At 29.7% G+C, this 20054-nt stretch overlaps 1 protein-coding gene across 1 annotated transcript in view; it reads left to right on the top strand.

The window, feature by feature from the left end:
• The window catches only part of LOC129911653 (voltage-dependent T-type calcium channel subunit alpha-1H), a 228411-nt gene that overhangs the window by 90846 nt on the left and 117511 nt on the right, over nt 1–20054 (top strand). The window contains exon 3 of the mRNA XM_055989517.1: nt 13534–14725. Within this exon, the coding sequence (XP_055845492.1) occupies nt 13711–14725 (1015 nt within the window). The 5' untranslated portion in view covers nt 13534–13710. The remainder of the gene's footprint in view (nt 1–13533; nt 14726–20054) is intronic.

The raw sequence follows: 20054 nt of genomic DNA, 5'->3' as shown, positions 1-20054 counted from the left end.
GTTCATCCATTATACTGTGTTTTTTTTTCCTGAAGCGTCAGTGTGGCAGAGAGGGAGAGGGAAAACTTTTACCCCAAAGACCGAACAAAAAATATTTTCCAAAATACTTGTCTTCAGTTTTGTAGAGATGTATCTTGACAGGTCGTTGTTTTTTTTTTTGAATTTTAAAACATATTTCACACAAAACAAAAACCATCAGAATCAAGTAGCAAGCCAATCGTTTTATGGAACAGTGGGGTGGTTTTTGTAGAATTATAGAAAAATAAATTTGAATATGGTTTCCATAAGTTGGTTGAGGACCAGATCCATCCTGAACTGTGAGTTCCACCTTAAGTAAGTGAGTTTGCGAGTTCCACCTCAAGTAAGTAGGTTTCAATAAGTTCGAGTAATTTGTTGAAAAACTACTTTAATTCCAATAAACCAAGTTATCTGAAAAAAAGTTAATTCAATTTTGCAAAGAAGTTTTCAGTCTTGGCTTCTATATTTTATTTGTTTTGTATGATAAACCTGTTTATATCTATAATTAGACTTTAACTACAACTTTAAAAATTTCAATATTTTATAAAATTTTATTCCAAATATAAACCTAATCCCTCCCATTGTAGGATGCACAAAAAGCTTTTGTTGGCCAATAAAATGTTTGAAAATACTTTATGGTTAACACTTTCGTATACTGTACGTCCATACTCAATAAAAAGAAAAGTTTTTGTTTTGTAGGAAAAGTTTTTGAACTTTGCTACGATGCAAGAACGATAGAGTTGTATGAACAATGTGGACAGTTGAAATTTTATTCAATAAAAAAAAAAAAAATTAAACAAAAATGGAAATGAAATAACAGAAACATTTGGGTCAGCTGTCATCTCTGCGATGATATTTAGTATGGCACTGGCACCTCTTATAAGAAAAAAAATAATAATAACACATTTGTTTTTGAATATGATTCATAATGTAAAAATTGAGCATGATTAGGTTCCCATGCACTTATTCTTGAACTAGATAGAGATGAGCAATACATTTTATGCAAAATATTGCATGTAACCAAAACTGCAGAAGAAAAATACTTTTGCTTGTTGCAATCAAACAGTTTTCAGATTCGTTTAAACTTGCAAATTTTGTTAAATGCAATTTTGTGCAGAAAAATGTATTGCTCGTATGTGCTTACATCTTTTTCGTTGATAAATTAATGGTTCCTTGGTTTTCGGCTTGCCAACGGTAGGTAAGGCCTAGTGACTTGCAACTGCCAACCATTCTTGTGTGCAAGCAATTAATTTGCAAGAATGAATTGTACCTCTAATTTACCGCAGCGTTAGAAGAACTCATTCATGACAATAATACTCTTGGAGTGGGAAAAAAGAGGCAATAAAGTGGAGTTGTTACTCCTGAAATCTGCAAGACAGGTTGAATCGAAACAACACCAAAATTTTATTTAAATTTAATACTTTGACTTGATTGTATACATTTTTGAGTCTAATACAAGATGCACTAAAATTTAAATATTTTTGTATTAAAAATCAAGGACGTATGTATTCCTCAATTTACAGTTTTAGTTTATTATAATGATATTTCTTTCTTTTTCTTTTTTTACTATTTTTTATTATTTTAAGTATTTTCTTTCTTACTTCTTAAAACTGAAACAAAACATTTCTAAAAGTGATTACTCATCATAAAAATAACAATGGTTAGGTTATTATCTCTTTTATTTTTTTTTTTTCATAAACTATGTGAAGTGAAATCTTACTGCCGATCAATGTTTTTTAGTAATTCATACATTTTACTTCGAAAAAACGCAAAGCGACTTGAAAATATTGCAAATTCAGATTTTTAATTTTTTTATATTTTATCAGAAAAAAAAGAACCCAAATTAAGTACTTTTTCAGGTAACGATAACCCTAAATCCAGACACAAAAAAAATGTTTTTCCTTTTTTAAAATGGTTTCCATTTTCGTTTACGTTTTTAATACATTTTGCTTCAAATTTGATTTTCTTGTATTAAAAAAAAGAAGACGAGTATTTTATTTCAATTCTTAACCAGATAAAGGCGCGAAGGAATTAGTTTTAATTTCAAATTTTCTTATATTTCAATACTTTTGATTACATTTTAATTTTTTTTATATGAAATTAATAAAAAATTATTAAAGAGCTGTGTAAAAAAAATCACAATATTAAAAACTAATAATTTTTTTTTTTGAAAATGGCCAAATTCCAAAGAATGTATTAAAAACTACGACAGAATTTTTAACCGTGTAAGTGAAGGCTAAAAACTCTATTCCGACAACCTGAATTAAGTTAAAAGCTCAATAAAGTTATAAAGCCGTTGATCAGGTGTGAGTTAGCTAGTCGTTCACAAAAGAAGCTTGTTCTGGCAATCAATTGGCACAAGTTTTGCCGCTTGATATCCTTGAACCTTGAGTGACTCAGACTAAGGTGGACTTGGTTGCAATACCAGTCTCACAACGCACATACGGCAAAAGTAACGATTTAGGTGGACAAAAATAATTTACATACTAAGTTTATTGTCTGAGCAGAGATATAACAAAATAATGATGTTTTGTTGATATTAACATAACAGAAATGTTTTATTAACTTTAATGTTAAAATTGGGATAGATCTTCAAAAAAATATTTTTTTTTTAATTTTTGAAAACTGGAAAATGATTTTTGTTTTCATGAGTGCATTAATATTCCCTCTTTAATGGCATACCAAAATCTTTTTTGGAAAAATTTTATAGGTAGGTTCGTAAAAAAACTATTTTAAACTGATTACGCGATAGCTTTATACAAATGCAACGGTAACTTCCAAAGTGATCAAAAATGATAGCTAAAATTTTTTGTGTACCTTCTAAAAGCCTTAAAGAACAATATTATTAAAATTAAAAAAGGGAACTCCCGGAACTTTTTTTTGTTGCGTATGAAAGTCGTATTTTCTAATTAATTTGATAGATCTTATTTAATTATTTATTAAACTCTATTTATTAAAATTACCTAAAACCTGAGAACTTACTTGTAAAAGGCCGTTCTTTAAAATATAATAGATTCTAAAAGTTATACAGTTAAACAGTGATAAGAACACGATCGCCACACATGTCTAACTGAGGTGCATGAGCAACGAAAAGCATTCATTAAGTACCGAGGCTTCTAGAAAAAAAAGTGAATAACGGTTGATTATAAATTTTACTGTTTTTAAGTTGAGTAAACATTTAAGCACGTAGTTACATATTTAAATAAGCATAAAAGAACATTAAAATTTTGACTTTTGTACAGCTAAATCATCAATTTTGCCGTGTGTGCAACGTAAGGATATAGAATATTTTTCTAAATATAACTGCTTCGGCAAGCACAATTTTTTAAATCCTTTTAAAAATTAAAAAAAAAAACCCTATCTACATTATTCAAATCCTTAATTACCAAAATTATAACCATATAGGTTGTTTATGCAAACAAAAAGGCTAACAAATTACATTTACGTTGATGGTTTTGATGAAAGTATTTCGGATTTATATTTTGACTCATTTATCCTTAAAATCAAACACAATTATTCAAATATTAGTTTGTATTTTCACTTTGCAAACAGTTTTCCTCGTATAGATACATTGAAAAATTTTAACCAATGTCAATATTATTCGTTACCTGATATATAGCAGGTGTTTGTCACAATAACCACAGATACTACTTCAATAAAATCAAATACATGTAGATACTCTATGCAGTGTAAATACGTACTACCTAATCGATATGGCCACCATGATAGTAAAACATATCGATATGTAACTCGATTTAAAATGAAAAAATAGCTACGTTGACAAAGAGGAATAACAAATAAAAGTGGAGCACGCATTCAATTAATTTGCAAGGATACGGAAACGCTGACAGTTGGTGGTGTCGTTTACGAGACAATGACACCTTTTTCTATTCAACCGCATACATTCCGCAGAATAAAAATAAAAAAATGTTACCTATATTGGCTTACAAACATATAGGAAGCGCATAAAACCCTATATTTATATAAAATCACACATCCTTTTTATGGTAAAAATATACCTACTTGTGCGGCGTTAATAGTATGTTTATACTTAAAACCCTATTTATAGATGAATTATTGCATAATGTGCCAACACGTACCTCCGAAGTGGAATGAAATACAGTCTTTTAATTTATGTATACGCAGTGCTGTCCCCTTATTTATTTTTTTATATTGTACAAAGCAAAATTTCCATACCTATCCCTATTATTATCTATTGATTTTCAGTTTTTGACCCTTGCTTTGGGTAAGAATTAAGTATATCAAAGTAGGCATTGGAATCCATTAGAAATTAGAATGTATTGTTCCCCTTGAAGCCTATTAAAACTGAAATTTATGTTGAACTTTATATATAAATTCACATATTTTGAGAACAGAGACAATTGGAAAAGAATTATTTTAGCTCAACAACAGGAAATGAATATAGATAAAATTTGAAAAACAGAGGCTGAATCAGATATTAAGACCACAAGAAAGACATTTTAAATATAAACATTAAAGATAAGTACGTACCTATTAATTTTATATTTTATAATTACTTTTCTTAGAGTCCTGAAGAAGCGTGTAACCACACGTGATATGTCGACAGAAAAGTAAAATTATAATTCAAAAATAAAACCTTCGCTATATATCCTGCGAATGAGATCAAAAAAAGTTCAAGTTGAGCACATAAAACTTAAATCTGAAATCTCTTTTATTTTCTTAGAAAATTGAAAATTACGAAAGATACTTTATTTTTTCAATAACGCCAACATTATAGTGTATTCTTTTTATACGATATTCAAGTTAACTTAAATATGTTTAACTATTTTTTGGCCTTTTCAAGCGTGTTTATCATTTAAAATAATGTAATTTAATTTTATCTTAGCAATTAAAAAATAAATAAAACAAAAGAATAGGTATGTGTGATTTAAGCTCAAAAATATATTCAAAGTAAGGGTCTCATAAAAAAGTTAGAAAATAAAACGTCAATTTATTTACATTCTTCCAGATATGGTCAAGTTAAACTTTAAATGATGCGTTCTAAATTTCTTTGAATTTGAACACCTTTATATTGAGTAGGTAATATTTTTAGTTTTTATTAATTTTCATTTTTTGAAACTATTATATTTTTAATTTCTTATGAAAAAAATAAAGACTTAAATTAAAAAAGGAATATTTAACGGAGAATCACTCATGAACCAATCAGGCAACAGTAATAATGAAAACATGCCTGAGAAGATATTCAACCGAGAGAATGTTTTAATTTGACTCAAGAATTGCAATCATCGAAAAACTATGAAATAAAAATTTAAAAAACAAATACCTACTATATCCTTACAGACATTTGCGAGAATTTTCAAGTTAAACGATATTGTAGCTGCATTAAATTAATAAAATGTAACATTGTAACATTGCTTTAAATATTCAAGCTGTTTAAAATCTATGAAAGAATATTTTTAATTTAATTTTATAGGAAATTTGTCAAAAACCTAGCTTATGAAATTATTTTTAAAAACTACAAGAACATCAACATATTTCAAAAATTTTGGCCTCTAAACTATAAACGGATAAACGCCATTCCATTTCTCGTATAAAATTGAAATTCGTTTGAACTGTTTTTTTTTTCAAAAAATTAGTTTACTATAAATGTTTCAACATCTCGAACTCGATTATTCTCACGTATAAGCTAAACTTGCCTATAAAACCTGTATTGCAAGTAAAATGGATTCCATATATCATGATTAATTATAAAATACTTTTTTTTAGTTTATTTCAACAATATCAAATATTTCTATTTAAATACTATTGCCCCACGACAGCTAAGACAATTTCTGTAAGCTTAAACAAACATTAAACAATAAGTACAAAACGCATTAAACTTTCTTGATGTTTAGTAGGTGTAAAATATATAATTTTTGGATATTTTTCAATATACCTTTTTGCTATTAATGGGTGAACTCAATGTTTGTAATCGAAAAGAATTTGGGTCATTTTCAAAGGAAGACACAGGACAGGAAAAGAATTTTAATAAAGGTTCATAGATTTTCATCTTTTCTTATCTCAACTCAGGATATCAGTTTTTGTAATCAATTTTAGGGTAGACTTCTTTCTTCCTGTTTTTTTTTTTTTTTTTTTTATATTTTCAAACGAAAATTAAAACTGGTCCATTAAATTACTTTCTGCATACCCCTTTAAAACACATTTAAAGTTAATCCATTAAAACAAAAATTAAAGTTTAACTTTTGCCATTTAAAAGATACCTACTTTCAATTTTCTATTTGTTTTCCTATTTCAGTTTTATGGCTATATCCGATATACCCATTCGGCATTCTCCTAATAACTCTCATGGGCAATAACAATTTAAAATGTCCCAATTGCATTGCCTTTTCAGCCGTAGAAAAAGCATTACATTTCAATTCAAATTCAACAGCCTATAACCTTTTCCGGTTTAATCATTAACAGCTAGTAAATCAACCCCCTTCACACTAATGAACAATAACTCCAAACCGAAAATGTCGAAATGCAAACACAAAGTATGTGTGTAGGTATCACATCCATTATTTTTTTTTTATTAAATTTCCAGTGTGTTAAACTCGACCCAAAATGAGAGTGGCCATCAAGTTGTTTTTTTTTCGTTATTCCTAATTTTACTGCTTTAACCGTTGGCAGGGTTCCAAGTCATTTGCTTTGCCGGAAAAGAGCAACAGAAAATCAAACAACATTTTTCGGACCAAACGAGAAAAGGTACGGTCTCTGGACAAATAGGACCATTTGACCATTATTTTAATTTATGTGTGAAAGCAATCCGGTGGTTATAAATGATTTTCACTTTTTTTATTTTCATTTTTGTCGAAGGTTTTCTTCATCATTATTCAAAGATTAAAAGTTTGAATTTGGTATTATTGTTTTAAGAAGTTTGCACTTCTTCTGCTTTTATCACTCGATACCAATTTAATACTTGATTAGATAAAAAGGTATGGAGTAGACTTTTATAACTGACTATTACATAAAGGATTTTTTTTGTATCTAATGAAGGGTTATTTCTAAAAGCTTTTTAATGCTTTGTTTAATAGATACTTGTTACTTTGGGTTCCATTTGAAAAGTATTATCTCCATTTTTTCCAAATTTAGGAGGTGATTTTTATATAAAAGCCCTTTTAGCCCATTTAAATAAATCGTTACTTATAAACAGCACCTAATTGTAATATTTCCAATACTGAAAAGGAAAAATGCTTATAGTACTTTGTGGACAAAAACACATCTTTTTGTCTGGCGTTTTTTTAGGTATTTTTTCTTGGTGGTACCAATGTATATTTTAATTTATTGCTTCAATAATTGCAAATGTTTGTTATAGCACTTAATTTTGTCGCTGTTCGCTAGTAAATATATATGTACCTATGTAGATTTGTTCAGTAGGCAGTGACCAATACTTTTATCATGTAACACTCAAAAATAAACATTTTGAATTTGACGGAATCGGTACGAGATAGTGTTGTTAATATGCAATACAAAAATGTCACCTGTCATCAATACTTAACGAAAGTGCGGTAGAGTTATTTTTGATATGTTATCCTTTTTATTGAGAACAAAATTTTAACTTTTCTAATCTTTTCCAGAATTAAGTGTTTTCCTTTTTTTCTTAGAAATTTTAAAAAATACATCAGAAAATGCAGAGATTTCTTTTTTTTTTATTGTTTCATCAAACAATCTTGTTTCTTTTTCCACTTAGATATGTCTTTCTCTAATACTAACACCTACATAACATTATTTTTAATCAATACCGTTTAGGTACTTACAAAGTGATACTTGGTTTTGCTTACACATTTTGTTTAGGTACTTACAAAGTGAGAGAACTGACTTAGTTGCAGCAAATTTTTATAATAACTCCTTCTTAGTTGAACCTCCATTGACCAAAACAATAAATAATTGCCTTCATTCGAACTTTTAAAAATTCCTCAAACTAAAAATTTTGATACATACACTGCCGGTCATCTGAATACGTCCACATTTTAGTTCATCTTATTTTTAGCCTGGCTTGGTATTTATTGCAATGGTACATCTTTTTTACATACGTAACGAGAGAACATCTTTATGCGCTTAGCTTAGGAGAAAAAAAGTTGTCTTGGGACCTACCGTTCTTCTCACACGGTAGCTAGACAAAATCTATTCATAAAAACAAGTATATTTTTTGACTCATCTGAATAGACTCAAAAGCAAAAATGTTAATAAATGATGAGTTGCATGGGTCAGTTGTACTCAAAATTGTGTCTGTCAATAAATCTGATTGTCTATAACCTATAAGGACGAAAACGGGTCTAAAAAATCATTAGGCGCGGGAAAAATGGCGAAAATAAAAGAAGTCTTTGAATTAGGCCGAAATCAACGATGCATTGGGACAAAAATTAACACAAGTTAAAATTTAGTATGCAGTTATTCGCGCAATATCCAAGGGTATAGAAACAACATTTACAATCGAAGTTGCTTAGCCACAACATTGGCTGATAGATGTGCAATGATCTGAACAGCATGACTTCGCACTAAAAATTAAGCTGAAAACCGGTATGAAATGCAGTTTAACGACGGAAAAACGGGTTGTCAGAAGTGGTAAACATTTGAGAAGAACAAATCTTCGCAAAAACTACCACTTTACAAACCACGAAAAGAAACTCGCCTCCAATAGTAAAAAAAAAAACATGTCGTGAAAGTCGAATTTCCAACCGGTGATTTTACAAAGGAAAAAAATGAATTAAGTTGACCCTGAGGTCTAAATTCCTATTTGTATGACCTTCGTAGAGAGAAGGATTATTTTAAGTTGTCTGCATAACTGTGAAGGGAGTGTCATTAAGTGCAAGCTATTTTTTTCTAGAAAACTTTCGATCTGCAATTTCTAACACAGTTTTTTTTACTATTGGAGGCGAGTTTCTTTTCGTGGTTTGTAAAGTGGTAGTTTTTGCGAAGATTTGTTCTTCTCAAATGTTTACCACTTCTGACAACCCGTTTTTCCGTCGTTAAACTGCATTTCATACCGGTTTTCAGCTTAATTTTTAGCGCGAAGTCATGCTGTTCAGATCATTGCACATCTATCAGCCAATGTTGTGGCTAAGCAACTTCGATTATAAATGTTGTTTCTATACCCTTGGATATTGCGCGAATAACTGATTACTAAATTTTAACTTGTGTTAATTTTTGTCCCAATGCATCGTTGATTTCGGCCTAATTGAAAGACTTCTTTTATTTTCGCCATTTTTCCCGCGCCTAATGATTTTTTAGACCCGTTTTCGTCCTTATAGGTTATAGACAATCAGATTTATTGACAGACACAATTTTGAGTACAACTGACCCATGCAACTCATCATTTATTAACATTTTTGCTTTTGAGTCTATTCAGATGAGTCAAAAAATATACTTGTTTTTATGAATAGATTTTGTCTAGCTACCGTGTGAGAAGAACGGTAGGTCCCAAGACAACTTTTTTTCTCCTAAGCTAAGCGCATAAAGATGTTCTCTCGTTACGTATGTAAAAAAGATGTACCATTGCAATAAATATCAAGCTAGGCTAAAAATAAGATGAACTAAAATGTGGACGTATTCAAGTGACCGGCAGTGTATCTCGTAAAAATCGAATTAAAGGATTTGACACTGTATTGAAAAAAAATTAAATTACAACACAAAAAAAATCACTACTATTTCCATGAGGATCTGCAAAAAAATCACTACTATTCCCATGAGGATCTGCTAGAATTTCAAATCCCTATTCATACATACATAATTCAAAGACCTACTCAATAATAATAACAATCAATCATGTTTTGTTATCTCTCTCACCTTCCGAAATACCTACAGGCTCTTGATATCAAAGATTTGAAAAGTTTCATAAATGTTTTTAATATTCTTATTAATAACAATAAATCCTAGAAGAATTCTAACAAGAAGAATTTGCAAAAGTTTCAAATACATAATTTTAATGGACAAAGTTTTTCATGACATATCATAGCCATTCCTACCTAGTCTTGATGATGATTGACTCTCAACATAATCATATTTTGTTTACCTTACATAAAAGAAACTAGAAAAGTTTATTTTTATGGATGCTTATTGTCACATTGTCGAAATAAAATCAAATATAAAGTGTGATTTGTTTTTTTCAACAATCAACCTTACATATCACAGCACATATCATCACAGGACAACTCATCATGTTTAATCATAAAAAAAAGTCTTCACAATTTTCGATTGGAAAACAAAATTATTTTGAGTTTAGTTTATTTGAATCATCTTCTTTTGGGATGGACCTGTCCCGTTTGGGGGCTTTGAATTTATTGACCTTCACATCAATAGAGAATAGAGCGAGGTGTGCTAGAAAAGAAGAAAACTGAAAACTGATCTCCTAAGACAATGTGGAACTTATTATCCGGCCCTGACCTTTTCTGCCATTTTGATTACCAAAATTTCACAAACCAAAGTTCATTGGAAACTCAATTTTAATTCTATCTGTTTTCTTAGTACATTTGCTGTGAAAGACAATTACATATTACGAATTACCTATTGATATTTTTAAGCCCCCGTTTGTTAAAACTGCATTTATTGATTCATTAGTTTTGTCAGTGTGATCTGTTACTTACTTTTGTTTAACTCCAGAATATACTTCTTTTGAAATTATTTCAAAGATTTTGATTAATCCTCTCATTTCTTATACATAATTTATTGTTTGCATGTTTCCTGTCAGTTCTTTTCTCTCATGACAACAATAAACATATTTAAGGTATTGTATGAAGACCTTCAATAATTAGAAAAAGTGTCACAAACTTTCTAGATGGCATTTATTCTTAGTCACTTATTGCGAGAAGTTCTGAATTACAAGGCAATGCAGTGATATTCACAAAAAACTACAATGTCTTGTGTCATACTTCATACATAAAGTGCTTTCAGGGTAGATGACCTGGTTCATTTCATACAGCATTATTCTTGAATTCATAAGTGAAAGCTAGAGTCTCAAAGAGGTTATATATGTGAACAATATGGTTTATTAAATAATAAAGTGTAAGGAACTGCTGCCGTTTAAAATAGTCATTCCCACTGACGCAGACGTCCTATTTAATGAAGCATTTTGTACATACCTACACAAAAAGACTGAAATAAAAAGAAAGTTTTATTTTTCTTTTATTTGTTGTTTCATTTCTGTGATTTACTTTTGTAGGTAGGTACTATATAGTTGCCCTTATGTAGTTGTTCTTCTTTTCCCACGAATCCGAATCTTATTCTTGTTTTTTGTTTTTTTTTGTACTTTTGAAAATGGACTATTTTTCGACTTGATGAAGTAATGGGGTAACCTTAATTTGTAATGGCATTTTGTTCAGTAAATTTTGAGTAAATATTTCAGTGAATTGGAACATGTTTTTTCAAGTGGAATTTTTTCCTTAAAATATCTTTTGATGTAATAATAAATGTAGAACATTGTTGAGTTGTACATTTTTTATTATTTAAATTGTTTTATTTTTATACAAACAATTTTGCACAATATCCATCAAATTGATTTGCAATTTTATGTATTTTCAAAATAAATTGATAAAAGAATTAAAGGCTAGAATTTTTCTGAAACCAGATTTAGATCCAGGAAAGTCAAATCTTTCATAATTTCAAAAAATTATTTGAAGGAGAAAAAAAAGATAAATTTTGGAGACCAGTGGTAGTGAGTATTTTTAGAATGTTTTATGCGGTGCTTATAATAGAATAGCTTGTAGGCTTAAAAATACATCATAATATTACTCTCATGTACTTCCTAAAGGCACCAATCTATCTTCTTAAAATTAAAGACTAATTACAAATATAATGCTCATTGAAGGAATTAGCTAAAAGAGGTCCTTATCTATCTTAACGAAAATCCTTTTCCCAAAAGTGCGATCAAAATCATCTTATCTGAAGAAGATACATAGTATAAGTATATGTTCTAATAAGAACGGTAAATATTTGTTTGGAAACATCTTATGATTTTGAGAACAATATACACAAGTACCATTAAGATATAGATACAAAGAAGAACACTCGATTGTTCCCAGAACAATTACTTAGTCCCTTTTTATACCTAATGACATTAACCCTAACCTAATACAGTTAGTTCCACAACCTGACAAGCAGTCATTTACTCTCTTGTTGTCATACAGAACTCGGATCTTGACTACATCATCACTCATTCACATCGAGTTCAGAAATACTAACCGACCTTCCTATTTGTAAGTGGAAGCATCTTACAATCGTTACATTTTTTTACAGAACCCTGCTTCATGCCTTCGCTTGCGCATGCAGTCAAAACGAACCAGCCAAGTCGCCTTTCGCCTATGAAACCAAATTGAATAAAGGATAATGGAAGGTTTTTAATGAATTCATCCTTATAGACTGGTTACGGGTTGTTTTCCTGTTTTCTGTTGTCGAGTCGAGACTGCTGTTGGATTCTTTACGTTGCGTACATATATTGAGTGAGAACGTGCTCCTGGAAGAACGATGGCATCTGGGCGGGCAGGCGTTGTTAAAGTGAAGGCTGTAAATTAATTCTTTTTGTATATGCCAATGGGTAGTTCGAGGATGAGGAAGGAAATGCTATAGCTACTCGTTCAATTTTGCCACAAAGTTTCGTTTCATTAATCCAACACATAGCAATTTTGGGTTTTTTTTTGGACGAAAATGTGGTGTGGAAATCAGTTCGATGGGGCGTTACTTTACCCCACAACTCCTTAGTTGAAATGTATAAAAATATTCAAATTATATGCAAAGTGCTTATATACGTTCGCGTTATGTTGGGTTCCTAATGAAAAGAAACGATGAAGTTATTTTTTGTTGTCGGTTAGTTAAACGAATTAATTAGACCTTCAACATTACGGTGTAACATTTTTTTCGTTTCGTTGTTTTTTTTAAACATTTATTAAAAGAAATTTCCCTAAAATGGTTGTGATGTCGGCTTAGGAAACAAAATAATAACAAAAAGTTAATGTTTATCATCATTTATAATACTTTGGTTTAATGTTTTAGTAAAATTTTTTTTTTGTTAAAGTGTGTTTGAATTCGAATATTTTGGAAAAACAGGATAGGAGCTTAGGGCGATGTTAAAAATTCCAATTAGTTCAGTTGAACTGATAAATTCTCAATACATTACATTATAAAATGAATATTGTTAAAAGTTGTCCTTTTGTCTTTGAAACAATTTTTTTACTGGGTTATTATCGTCAATCGCTTTAAGAGCATGAATTCTTTGATTTGATTGACGAGCGACATATAAGTCGATGTCCTGGACCCTCATTGTTTCAACGCTTTATGAATTCTCTTTGAACATTTAATACCATTTAAAAACACCTGTTTGTTATGCAGCCTGCTGGAAACTTTTGGCAACAGTTTTCGCAGAGAAATTGTCAGCAAAAAATATTACAACAAAAAATATTACAAAAAAAAAAAAAACTTGACATGTTAGAACCTATATTGAATATTTCTTATCAATGCTAAATTGTCTTTCTAACAATATTTTGTTTATTTCTTTCTTTACAGAATGTCGCATTATAAACCATCACAAACCAAAACAAATCTAAGATAACAAAGTCAATTCATACAAAAATAAATAGTGATTCCATACAATATTTTGAAATCTAAATTTAAACAAACAAATTCAAAACAACAACAAAAAAAGATTAATATTTAAATCATAAATTAATCATTTCGTGGAAAATGTTATACTCCTCTATGGAGTCAAGAAAACAAACAATATTTGCAAATAATAAAATCAATTCCAACACCAACAATCACCAGACGATCAATATCAATAACAATCCTTCAGTTAATATAACAGAAGGTGATTGCCGTGATTCGTCAAGTAATGGCAACGCGAAACGATCTCAACCATCAACCATCTCCTCAGACCCAACAAATATCAGTGCGTACCGATTACCAAAGCCATACATCAGCAACTCTCATCGATCAAGGCTAGAAAATCCAACATCGAGCATGGAAAGTAACAGCAATGGTGGTGCCACAACTGCCACTAAAAGTGGTGGTAGTTTTCGCAACAAGGAACGACCGAATATTAAAAGTTTAAGTTCCTCGAGTGCCAGAGAAAGCAGCGGCAGCGGATCGGGTCTAGTGAGTTCTAACGAGCCCAAAATTGCTAGCGAAAAAGGTACAAATATCGCGGGTTGTGTAGTGGATGTGAAAACTTCTTCTCAGAATCCTATTAATGTTAAGAGCAGTAGTTTAAGTACTAGTAGTAGAATGAAACGCCAAGCGAGTGAAAGTGTTAGTGAAACTGGTGCAGCTGAGACTGCAGTGAGTAGTAGACGGCGACGAAATGGTGCTCCTATAACAAGTCAGCCTCAGCAAGGACGAAGTCGGCGAGAAACTTCGTCAACACCAACCAAACAGCAACGACCTTCAGATAATTTCTATAGCAGTCAATCGACAATGCATTCGATGGGTGGTGGAAAATCACCTTCTAGAGGTGCATCTTCCGGACATCATCGCCGGAAACACGGCAATCAGAGACGAAGAAGTCTTGTGTCTTCGACTGACGGCTCATCATCATCATCGTCGTGCAGTGGGTCGTGCAGCAGTGAAGACGGGGATTCGAACTCCACCTCATCCGGTGAGCCAAACCTGCCATACCCGGGATTTCCTGCAGTAGCACTTAAATACCTGACTCAGGATACAAGACCGAGAAATTGGTGCTTAAGGCTGATAACAAATCCATATCCTTTTGAAATTATGAAAATATTATTTCTTATTTTACAGCAAGTATAAAGGTAGGGAAATTGTGTTTTAAAGATTGCTTACCATTTCTATTAATTAATTTTGATTTCTTTTTTTTTTTTTTTCATAAACAAAATCTGAATGGGCGGTTTCGAAGGTGTATAGGTCCCTTTATCATTGGATAAATCTCAATGAGTGTAATAAATTTTTGTGTGGGGCACACGTCAGTTCTTTGGTAGTTTGAATTAAAAATAAATAAAATCACATTTAGTTAAATAACTTGTACTTTTCTTTACAAAAAAAAACTAAATAGTTTGTGTAACATATTTGTTATAATGTTACATACCGGTTTTTGAGCCCACTACTTATGACTCATACCACCGCGAAAAGCATTTTTTTTCCATCTGTAAGCTGATGTGATTTGGTACCAATTCAGTAACAAGAATTTATTATACCTACCTATAACAAATTAAAACGATTAAATACTCGTACTTCTTTAGAACATGAATTTAATTCAAAATTAGACTTTTTATCATTTATCGAAAAAACCTCTTTGTGGGAGATAGTTTTTAAAACACGAAAGACAGTCTCAAGTAGCACACTGGTGTATAAATTGGTGTAAATTCATTAATTTTGGTGTAAAATTGAGGAAATTGAAAAAATATGGTGTATTTCTCAAAATTATTGGTATAAAAATTATACCACTGTCTTTTCTGTAAAAAATTTAAACATTTTTTTAAGATTCAGTGCAAAAAATACACCTATATTCAGTTGTTTTTATAATATACCATTAATGGTGCATAAAATTATTCGATTCTGAAATCAACCAAAACGGTATATTTTGTACACTTTCTTTGGTGTAGGAAGTACACCCAGTGGACATAAAATTCAACAGAATGCAAAAGTGGGAGACGACATATTTTTCGCCATTTAACGACATATTCGCCGCCATTTAAAAAAAAAAGACAGCGATTAATTATTTTACTATAATAGTATATTTATCGACCTAATTATCCCACATTCTTGGTTTTTTCGATTCGGTATATTATTTTATAAAAGAACTCTTCTAAAAAAATGTAAAAACAACAAAAAAATTATAATTTTTGAGAAACTGATTTTTAAAATCGAAAAAAAAAAATCATTAATTCACTGACATTTTTGAGGCGCTCGATTTTTAGAGGGGGTAGTTCCTAAAATTAGTAGACAAAATGTGTTTCGTTTTAAAATTTGGCAAACAAAATTCATATTTAACCATTAGTTTCTTATGGCAATATTATGAAAGTGAATACAAATTCATTTTCATTTATTTCATAAGAAATGGTGTGAATTAGAATTCATCAAACTGTTTGAGGTAAAAAATAAACTTTTGCTCAAATTTTAAATCAGAATAATTTAAATGGTGTATTTCATCCATAGATTTATTGTGTATTTTTCAATTTCAAAGGGATAATTTTCACCAAAAACCAGATCATTTAATATACCACTAGCGCCATTTATACACCAAAAATCGGTATATTTTTTTAACCACCGGAGTTTATTATATACGAGCAAATGGTGTATTTTTTATATTCAAAATGTATATCACGAAAGTGCAAAAAATACACCAAATATTTTGGTGTATTTTAGACTTTTGTGCTACTTGAGGTATTGTAGGATACACATTTTATGATTTTTTTCGATCGAAGAAGAATTTGGATTAAAAACTGTACTTATTTCGAAAGCAAAGAAATATTACTTTCTTGTTCACTGTGGCGTATACGTGATTTTTTTTAGTTTGTTTCTATTCTCATTAGAGTCTTTTTAAAACAGAAATTTTAAATAGAAGATTTTTCAACTACGTCAATTCAGTAAGTTAGTGCAATATATTTTTGAACACTTATTTTGTATTTATAAGTAAAAAACACCTTTAATTTTGTCTGCCTTTTTGAACAGTTGGATTAATAACACTAGTCAAAAGGTTTTTGCCACAAGAAGTCAGAAAAATTGAATTGGCCTCCAATCACGTGTTCGAAAATTTGATTTTTCAAAAAGAAAATCATTTTTTTGTTATCAAAAAGTTAATTTTTTTGGCTCATGTTTAAATTTCATAAATGAAATTGAATTAGTCGTTTTGGAGAAATAAAGATTTAAAAAAGACGGTTCTATGGTAAAAAAATCACCAAAAGATAGATGTTTACTGCGAACTAACATTTAAATTTTTTTTAACACAATCGTTGGATCCGTTTTCGAGAAAATTAAAATTTACTCAAATTGGTATATGACTCGTAACGTTGTTTTTGGTCCAAAATAATGATGAAATTCCAATTATTTTTTTCTATATTGTCTTCAAAAACACTACCTACATAGTACCTATCCGTTCAGTGTGTAATACAAGATTTTTACCATACTTATTTGAATGTAAGGTTTCTTCTTGTATTTAAGACTTGACTACACATTTGTTTATTAATTTTCTTCATTTATAAATCAGTCTCTTAGGAAATTTGTTGTTTGTTTGTTTTTTTTTTTTTGTTTTTTTTTTTTTTTAACTATACATTTACCGAAACCTTTTTCGTCTATCATGAATCTTTTCAATTGCCAACAGTTTTATTTCGAATTTCCCATCTGGATATGACCACTATAAAGCATCCACCTGCATATCTCTTACATTGAAATCAACCGAAACCAACCCGTTTCCATTTGTTGAACATGTTGGTCTACCATGACACTATAAACGATTTTTCGGACTCATGTCCAGATTTGATAATGTTATGCATGGCCTTACATTTTGTAACGTATCTATCCATGGTTCTAAATTTTGATTGTTTTGTTTTTGCTTCACTAAAAATAATATTGAATACTGACTCTTCTATGTTTTATTAAATTATAATTTCTAGTTCAACACTTCGTGAGTGGATATGACTTTAAAATTTTTCCATTTTATTTAATACTTTTGAATTTGAATTTAAGTTTCTTAAAATGAAGTTACATGAAACCAAGACTTACATAATACATATATTTTCCATTAAATGACTTCGTTCTAAATGCAAGGAACCAATATCACAAAATATTCTTTCGAACTAGTGTAAGGCCTTAATATCATTAAATACGACCTTGTATTATTCTCATCAGTTATCATGAATGTGCGCTCTAAAACGTAGAAAATAGTTCTTTGAAATTGAAGCCCCCATTCGCCTAGACTTCTTTAAAAGATATTTTTGCTAACATCGCATATCAGTTTGAACTAAACTAGGTATACTGGGATGCAGAAAAAAATATCCTTTGCCGTCTTTTGATCAATTTAACATGATTTTCGAGGACAAATATCATGAATTTACGAACGAACAAGTACACGAGCTTGAGAGAATTGCAAACATTTTATGAATGCTTTTTACGTGGGAACCATATTCAAATCGTTGTATGTCGTTATATGCGAATCAATATTTATGATTTTCTGTTAGTCGTTTGAAAGCGCATACCTTTGTAGGAATTTCTATGTTTACATTCGCTACCATATCAGAAGATAAAATTGAATTTGTGAATTTATTCTTTGTGTGCTATCGGTTTAAGTTTTATTAAAACATACTAGAAAAAGCACACCGTTAAAAACTTTCCTGATTACAATAATCGGACAATGATGCAAAATTATAATTAGATTTAATTAAACCATTTCCCATAATGTAAAAAAGTACATAAAATCTGTTTTTATAATTAATAAAACACCGTTTTTAAAGGTTTTGATTACAAAACAGTATGCCATCTGATTTCTTGTTTGAAAAGGAATTTTGATAAAAAAAATTTTGAAAATCGTTGCCGTATTTTTTTAAAAATAATCTAATTATTTATATATAAAAATTTCCTAAAATTAAAAAAAAGTTGGTATGCCATTTTGAAGAAATAATTAATTTACACTTAAGAACTAAATTTCGAAACATTTCAAAAACCCATTTTCAAAAAATTTATTTAAAAAAAAAAAAAAATTTGAAATATTTTTTTAAAAATCCAGAGATGTGCTTTTTGAAAATTACGATTAATTAAACGCTTTTGTACAAAAATTTTCGTTGAAATCGGGTAGGTCTTGTAAGTGAAATTTTGAAACCAAAAAAAACGGTTCTATGATTTTAAAATCAAAAGATGGGTCTTGTTTGTAAAATTTACACAAATTTTGTTCATCAAAATCGTTAGAGCCGTTTTCCAGTTATTTGGTATAATTTGAAAAAATTGTATGGGAGGTACACTATCTAAGTGAGATATAAAAAAAAAAAAAAATTTTTGTTTCGGCATGAAACCAATACTTGCCCGATACAGCAAGTAAAAACAACATTAATTTAGCCCATAAAAACTAGTATCAACAAAATTTTTGCAGCTTTTCAAACCCACATTTTTGAACTTTGATTTTTTTTTTTTTTAAATTCCAGTACCTATGTCAAACAAATAACAAAAATTATAACTACCTAACTTAAAAATATATATGCCTTTTACACAGACGGGTTTTATATTCTTTAAAAATCATGAAATCTTAGTATGTATGTAACTACAAATAGTGAAGTATTAAATTTTAAATAAAACCGATACAAATTAGTTTCAGCTCCAAATTAAATAAAAAAAAAAACAATTTCAAAACGGTGGATACTCTTAAAGGAGACGCATCCGTCTGACGAACTACGAAAAAGAATTTTTGTATAAAACCTGATGATTTTTTGCTTCTTTTTTCTTTACCACACATAAAAATAAATTACATGATCTCAAAAAAGTCACCATCAGCCCTTGATGCAGTTCCTAGACCCATAAAATTTGTTTCAGTCAAACAACACGAATTTCCCTTGTCATTACAAGTGCCATAAAAATGTAACAATTTTGTAACGATGAGTTCCATGGGAGAGTGATGATGCTTTAGGATACCAAAAAAAAAGAAAAGAAAAAGTCGACTTGGGGACTTGACCAAAAACCACATTGCGCATTGCATATAATGTAGCGGTAGCACAAAAATTGTTGGAATTTCATCCACTAAAAGGGAGATTATTTTATGAAGGACAAGAGGGAACGTTGAAATTCGCATGACATTCTTTTTATCAAAAAGTTTGTTTATTTTCCTGAGATAAAAAAAATTAAAAAAAAACTCGCTTTTTCATTAAAATTATTCTCTGTGTTGCTCTTTATTGTGGAAAATTAAATTTTATTTTCAAGAGATAATGTAACTACGTTGTTTCATCTGTATTTAATTAAAACTTTAAACTTTAAAACATTTTTGATATCATTTTGTTATTCTTTGAGAAATATCAAAATTTTCATATTAAGAAATATTTTCTTTTTCCATTTTTCTGTTAGATTTTTTGAACTTTTCAAAAACCATT

Source organism: Episyrphus balteatus, chromosome 2 (genome assembly GCF_945859705.1).
Source record: "Episyrphus balteatus chromosome 2, idEpiBalt1.1, whole genome shotgun sequence".
Taxonomy (NCBI): Eukaryota; Metazoa; Arthropoda; class Insecta; order Diptera; family Syrphidae; genus Episyrphus; species Episyrphus balteatus.
This window is presented reverse-complemented; position numbering and strand designations above follow the sequence as displayed.